The following is a 7,168-nucleotide window of genomic DNA, read 5'->3' on the forward strand; positions in this document are numbered from 1 at the left end:
TATTTTGTGACAACAGGTCCATCCAGCGCCGCCTCAATGATGACTATCTCAACTCCTCGCTTGCTAAAGTTGACTCAGGCAGCAACGGAAGGGCCCTGCTCGCGCTGTCTCTTGACGATGTAATACGTGATCAAGCTCTTGGGATCGTCCTGGACGTCCTTGAGGGCATGCCAGAAGGCCTCCTCGCCGACGCGAGCGTGCAGAGCCACGCAGAGCTGAACGGCATCCATGCGGACACCGGAATCAGCCGAGACGAGACATCGACCAGCAAGGGCAGCAAGTTGGCCGAGCTCCGTGTCGGTGGGCACAAAGTTAGTTCTCTTGTCGAGCATGGTTCGTAGAACATGCAGACCCGTGCTGAGGATACGGTTGTCCTCGGGGGCAGTACCGTCGTACGCTTGGAGACGCTTGGTCAGAACAACAACAATCTCAGAGCCATCCCCAATGGTGACAAGCTCGTCAGCCAGCAGCTCGACGCCGCTGACAATGTGTGCACGGATGTCATATGCGCTGCGAGTCTCGAGAAGAGACTCGAGGCCCCTGGACACGTGAGGCTGGAAGTTGTCACGTTCCTTTCGGAGAAGTAGCCTGATGGTGGCCAGGATCTGGGCCTTGATATCCTGGGCCTTGTCCATATTGACATTGGGCAAGGGGTCCTCAAGATACTGGAACAGGCCAATCAGCAGCGCCTCAAACTTGTCGTCCGTAAAGATGCCCTTGCTGTCTCGCAGGAGAGACTGTAGCTTCCGGAAGCCGTGGACATCAAGAGTTCGGGCCTTGATCCTGGTGATGCCGCTGTCAAGCAGCCGCGAGTTCTGCTTCGTCCTCTCGGGAGAGTCTACGTCTTGCATCACGGGAGCCTGGGCGTTGGGCAGGTTGGCCGCATCGGCGTTGACAGGCTTGTCCTCCAGCACAGGGAGGTTGAAGGTCGGCTTGGGGGTTGCCTGATCATCAGTAAAGGGGTCTTCGTACACTTGCAATGTCGAGGCAGGAGTTCCAGGCACGGGCTCTACCTGGATGGGCTCTGCAAGAACGGGAGCTGGAGCTGGAGTGGGTTCTACCACGGGCTCCGCCACTGGCTCCGGTGCAGGTGCTGGAGCTGGTTCTAATACAGGCTCTGGCATAGACTCGGTCACTGGAGTGCTCAACTCCTCAGGCGCCTCTGGAGGTGGTGCAGATGCCTGCCGCTGCAAGCCAGCCATGGTTGGGACTACGAGAGTGAGATCCTCATTCGCCCTTGAGGGACTGCTCGAGGGCAGCATAGCAGACTGCGATTGCTTCAACTTGGTAGGGCTCACACGGGGCGAAGCGGCTGGCTTGGCTGGCGACCTTGCAGAAGTAGGAGATGGCAAGCTGGACTCGCTGGCATGAGGCGCATGACCGGGCCGCGGCCGAGGTCCAGTCCTCTTAGGAGTGGTCGCTCTGGGCCTTGGCGTTGTGGTCTTGGACTTCACACTCTCAGGACTCCCAGGTTCCACAGACGGATGATCACGAACAGAGTAAGGGCCAGCAGTGGCAGGGCGAGCCGCCAGCTCCGGCCTTCTCCTCGTTGGCCGCATCGGAGCCCCTGACATGCCACCAGCCTCTGGCCGGGTTCGAGTTGCAGAAGGCTTGGTGGCTGTGGTCGTCGTCTTCACGGGTGAAAGGTGAGCCATGGCAGAGCCAGGTCGAGCTGGGAGGTTCTTGGCAGCAAGGTTTGCCTTTCGCTGAGCCATCATTGTCTCGCGGAGGCTGGGTTTGCTGGTGCCCATTGTGCTCTTGGAAAGCCCAAGACCTGGGCGCGCCACAGGCTCTGCCTTCTTGGGCGAGTTGGGGTTGCTAGGGTCCTTGTTGAGGAGCTTCTGGGCAGTCGTGTCCAGATCGGCCATGATACTATTCCGTGTTAGCCAAACCAAATGAGGAGCGGTATAGGGGAGTTCAACTTACGCATCTGCTCTCGCGGGCCAGATCCCCCAGAATGCCCAGAATGTCGATCGCATCTTCTCTCTCACTGCTGGGTTCGCATCCGCCAGGCCCTTCTTGATACACTTCTCGATCAGATCAACACCGCCCGTGTGCTCGATGTGGTTCTTATGCTGAGCCTCCTTCTTCAAGATAGTCTTGAGCCAGCCCGTGACGTATGTCCTAGGCGCGACGTTCTTGTCCTGACAGGCCATCCAGATGTGCTGCATCAGACGAGGCGTGTACGAGACTCTGCTGACGATTGTGTCCACCGTCACATTGGCGAGTTGCGAGCTGATCTTCTTGGTCCCAGCAGAGAGCTTGACAAATGTCTGCATGAGCAGCTCAACCATGGGATCCATGGCCGGGCCAAACGTGTTGGCAACCTCCTGAACAAGGCCACATCCCTCCTTGCACAAACTGGTTCTCAACGAGACTATCGTCTTGATGATGCCGTCCAACATGCTTCGAATCCCAGCAAGGTAGATATCGGGAAAGTCAGATGCCGCGTTGCCCACAAGCAGCCTTCGGAGCTTTGTGATGGAATCCTCTCGCTTCATCCAGTTTTGTTCCGACTCCTTGCCCTCGAAAAACCACGCCATTTCCTTAAAAATGTCGTCGAGTTCTCGGTGCGTGTTGACGTACAAGGGATCGAGGCTCTCGGGCTTAGTGTCGATGCCTGGGGTGATGGGGCGGTCGGCGATGGACGAGACGCTGGCGGAGAGTACTGGACGAGGCGGCGGGGGGGCTTCAGAAGGCGTCTCGGGACGGCTCGACGTCGGGGCGAGTTCCTTGACGATGACCTGCTCAATGGCGGGTCGCACCTTGAAGTTCTTGAGCTGTCTCTTGAGATCCGACTTGGCGGCACCCGGGGCGGACCGGAAGAGCTCAATGACAGTATTCTTCGCGGCATCTCGAACCATACCGTCAGCATCTTCGAGGAGTTCCATTAGCGTAGGAACATAGGCCCGGAAGGGAAGTCCCTGTTCTTTGTGCATCTACGCCATTAGCACATGTAGCCGCGGTTCCTGCTGATCATCGTCCTCACCTGTAATAGCCAACTCATGGCAGACTCTTTGGCTCTGGCGCTCTTTCCTCCCATGGCCGTATTCCGGACAAATCGCTCAACATCGGCGGGCGCAACAGTGTACAGAGTGACGAGGGAGTGCGATGCGAGAGAGCGAAACTTGTCTTTCTGGTCCCCGAGCTTCTCGATGACCAGGGGCAGCGTGCGGGCGGCCTCCTTGGTCAAGAGCTTGGGGTCCTGGCGGGACAGTCGGGTCAGGAGGTGGTTGAGCGCCGTGAATCCGGCGTTCATGAGGGCGGCATGCTGCGAGGTGGCGGCGGTGCGCAAGCCGTCAAACAGCTGCGGGACGCTCGCCTCGGGGACATTGTGCTGCTTGATGCCGGACTTGATGACGGTGACGTACTGGACCTTGGAGTCGAGGGTCGAGTCGCTACGGAGGATGGTCGCGAGGTCGGCGACCTGCTGATCGGTGAGCTTTGTGTCGGCCATGGACTTGTAGGCGACGAATCTATACAATTAGGTGTCAGCCGTTTGCGATGTTTATCATGACAACGGGAGGAGATGGAAGCATGGAGGGGCAGGAAGACGGCGCACATGCCCTCGAGCGACGCCAAAGTGGCCCGTACACGCTCGTCTCTCCCATTAAGTGTCATGACGGCGCTGGTGATGAGCCATGCGCTGAGGGTTGCCAGGAAATTAGTCTTCCCAGGCAAGGGAGAGAAGACAGCTGCATCCAAAAGACAAGCAAAACATACCTGCGTGTTTAATTGAGTGACAGTTCGTAGACGGCAGAGCGAAACAGTGGAATCGCTCCGGTTGACGTGCGCATCGAGAGGCGTGGGCGAGATTTGTTGTGTTTGTTTTGTTTTGTTGTTGTTAGTGACAGGCTCTAGTCTTTGTTGTTATCTTTTGGGGTGTGGGTGGGACAGGGACATTGGATTTTGGTGTCTGATGATGTCGGGCGCGGGCGCGGGCGCGGGATGGAGCGAAAACAACGGGACCAGGGGCTGCCGTAGTTGCCCCGGAGAATGATGGAAACCCAAGGCAGGTGTGCCCCGCAGCTTTTGGGCCGCGCTTGCCCACACGCGCGCTCTGCGACCTGCCCGCTGCGGGTAACGCTGGGTCTTGGCGGGGCTTGAGTTAGGGGCTTCTCTGGCTGCATGGAGGGGTTGTTTTGCTGGCAGCTTTACTCATGACATCTTCAAGCTGACAGCCTGAGATGAGAAGCCTCATCTTTTGCGTACAGCCATAGCTCTACTCAATTATTCCTAAGCTCCGATATTCTTGTGTAACTCTATTCGCTCTCTTGAATCTTCCTCCGCCTCTCTCTTTTCCTCGCCCAGCCCCTTCTTAGCCTGGACCGCCTCCTGAAAACTCACTTACCCCTCCATTCCATCCACCGCAAAGATCCCTCTCAGCCAGAAACTCTGAGCACATAACCCCGTGGCCGGCCCGTCCCCAAAGAGTCTCATCTAGTCTCAGTTCCAACTCTTTCTCTCGTATGCCTCATCCTCCCCCCGTGTCAGCCGTCCCGACCCCCGCCTCCATCTTCTCCCCGGTCCCGATCATGTCCCCCGCCGTCCAGGTCCCCACTCCCTCCGGGTCCCGGGACCGCCCCGAGATCCCCGGCGCCGGAGACTTTGATCTCCCCAAGCTCCGTCTCGAGATCCGCGACCTCTCTCACCCGGGCTCCTCTGCCTTCCTTGGTGCCGTCAACGCTGCCGACTACCTTGCCCGTGCTGCTCAGCGCGTCCTCGCACTGCTCTATGAGTCGCCCACGTGCCCCACAACAACACTCCCATCTACGCGGTCCGTCACTCTCATCCTCCGTGACATGGGCGGTGTTGCCTACACCACCGGCACCGAACTCGATGACGACCACAAGGAGATTCACTTCTCCCTCAACTACATCAAACAAATCAGCCCAACGTCTCGCCGAACTGAAGAGATTGACGGCGTGTTGACCCATGAGCTCGTCCACTGTCTGCAATATCACGGCCATGGGACGTGTCCTGGTGGACTGATCGAAGGCATTGCTGACTGGGTACGGCTCCGTTGCCATCTTAACCCTCCCCATTGGAAGCACAATGCCGATGGCAAGTGGGACGCTGGCTATCAGCAAACGGCCTACTTCCTCGAGTACATTGAGGACCGCTTTGGACATGGGACAATCCGCCGCATGAATGAGAAGCTCAGGATTCAGACGTACGAGGAAAAGAAGTTTTGGACTGAGCTGGTCGGACGACCAGTCGAGCAGCTTTGGGACGACTACAAGGAGAAGATGAAGTCTTGCTAGATAATTCCATTAAACAGGAGGCGTTCACGGATCTGGATCGACATGTAAGGGGTTTGAGACGACGGAGATTTTATAGACGAAATGAAATAACTAGATGCCGAGGATATAAAACCTGCCCTGAGCCCAATCCCCAACTCCAAAAACAAGGAAACGATCAAAAAAATTACGGCATCCTAACTTGTACTGTTAATCCCGGCCAAATCTGTTACTCCTGTCGAATCAGGCGTTTTCCTGCGGACCTCGAAGGTCCAATCTTTCACAGTGTTTAGCTTCTTAAGAACGAACAGGAAGAGGAGCGTCGCTCTCGCTGACGACGCTGCCGACCTCAGACCAGCTGGCGGGGGTGGCCATGCCAGAACTCTCGCTCATCACATCGTAGTACCGGCCAGTCTCACCCTCGTGAGATGACTGCGCATCGCTGGCAATATCATCTCCAGATCCAATGATGGACACGGAATCAGTGGGTGTCAGCATGCCGTCGTCGCTGATGACCGAAGGCTCAGACATGGAGGCAGTGGGGGTGACGGGGAGGGGAGAGTAGAATTCGGGGCTCGAGTTTTGGGCCCAGGCCTGGATGGAGGCGTAGGCATCCTCACGATCCTCCTGACCGGCGGTCATGAACTCATTAGGACCAAGTTCACGCTCGAGGGTGGCGGAGGTAGCGGTCTCAGAGGGAGCGGGGATAGGGTCGATCTCGGCGAGAGGAGCGTCAATAGCAGGAGTCTTCTCGTCCTGGTCGCGGGTGGTAGCGCTGTAGATATCGGAGATTTCATCGGCGGCAGGGGAAATGTGGCGGCTAGCTTCCATCTCATCTTGCATCTCTTGGGCATCGATGTGATACTCATCCGCAAACGGGTTGGAGTAAACGGACGTGAGGAAACGAGATTGCTCCCCACGACGTCGCAGACCGTCGTCGGTACCTCGAACGTCAGCACCGGTGTTGAAGACGTAGGTCCCTCGTTCAGCTCCCTCATCCTGGCGGAGAAAATCGTCAAAGGACGATCCTCGGGGGCGAGACTCGGTGGTTGCGGGCCGTGATGCTGCGAGAGCTTCTTTCTCCTTCTGCTTCTCTAGCATAACGGAATTCCAATACAGCAGCTCCTCGCGCTGCCTCCGGCGGGTCTCCTCATCAGCATCGACACCAGACTCAGCGCCAGGGCCTCGGCGGGACTCGAGGAAGCCGTCGGCGTCTTCGGGCCTGTTAAAGATGGGCTCTCGGTGAGGGGGGTCGATGCCCTCGCCCAAGGAGTGCAGAGCAAAAGCTATCCGCCGGCGAACATCGTCGGCGTATCGTCGCACCTCGGGCGACTCGTAGATTGCGACAGCTGTGGCGACGGCGACCGAAACGGCGACTACGGCACCTGATGCCAGGACAACATGGTTAGGCATTGTGTGTGGTGGTGGTGGTGATTGTCAAAGACGCAAACACAAGCGAGGGTTTTTGGCAACAAGAGACGAGAACAAGCAACAGACGGGCGAGAAAGAAGACAGGGTCTCTCCTTCTCAAAAGGACGATGTAAAGAGAGAGCTTTCCAGAAACTCTGAGCAACCAAGACGGGAGGCAAAGGGGAAATTGAGCTTGCGTAGTCCTCGAGCATTCGCCACAGACGGACGGGCAGCCTTGTGGTACTGTAGGTCCAAGGTTGACCTCGGGGCAGTGAAGGTGCCCGTGGGCAGTGGCTCAGGCGACTTTTGGCCTGGGGGCAGCTCAGGCAGGCAGCTCAGGCAGGCAGCTCTGGAACAGCAGCCACGCGCCATGATTCGCAAGCTCCCCCCCAGTGAGTGGGCGCGGGGTAAGGTCAGCGGTGCGTCCATGGTCTGGACCTCAGCCCGTGACGACGACTTTCTGGGCGGAAGAGTAGAAGTAAGAGAAAAAAAAAAAAGGCACGACAAAATAGTAGGGA

General features: G+C 57.6%; 3 protein-coding genes across 3 annotated transcripts; 1 reads left to right on the top strand and 2 right to left on the bottom strand.

The window, feature by feature from the left end:
- Positions 1–74: 74 nt before the first annotated feature.
- Positions 75–3,621, bottom strand: NCS54_00243000 (Protein STU1; the record flags this gene model as incomplete). Its single annotated transcript, XM_053148028.1, has 4 exons — positions 75–1,872; positions 1,927–2,939; positions 2,990–3,476; positions 3,563–3,621. 4 exons carry the CDS (start codon positions 3,619–3,621, stop codon positions 75–77), a joined length of 3,357 nt encoding a protein of 1,118 aa, XP_053004003.1.
- Positions 3,622–4,535: 914 nt separating this feature from the next.
- NCS54_00243100 (Hypothetical protein) lies at positions 4,536–5,264 on the top strand (the record flags this gene model as incomplete). Its single annotated transcript, XM_053148029.1, has 1 exon — positions 4,536–5,264. One exon carries the CDS (start codon positions 4,536–4,538, stop codon positions 5,262–5,264), a length of 729 nt encoding a protein of 242 aa, XP_053004004.1.
- Positions 5,265–5,537: 273 nt separating this feature from the next.
- On the bottom strand, positions 5,538–6,653 carry NCS54_00243200 (Hypothetical protein; the record flags this gene model as incomplete). Its single annotated transcript, XM_053148030.1, has 1 exon — positions 5,538–6,653. The coding sequence occupies one exon, from the start codon at positions 6,651–6,653 to the stop codon at positions 5,538–5,540; it is 1,116 nt and encodes a 371-aa protein (XP_053004005.1).
- Between the last annotated feature and the right edge of the window lie 515 nt (positions 6,654–7,168).

Source organism: Fusarium falciforme, chromosome 2, assembly GCF_026873545.1.
Source record: "Fusarium falciforme chromosome 2, complete sequence".
NCBI lineage: Eukaryota > Fungi > Ascomycota > Sordariomycetes > Hypocreales > Nectriaceae > Fusarium > Fusarium falciforme.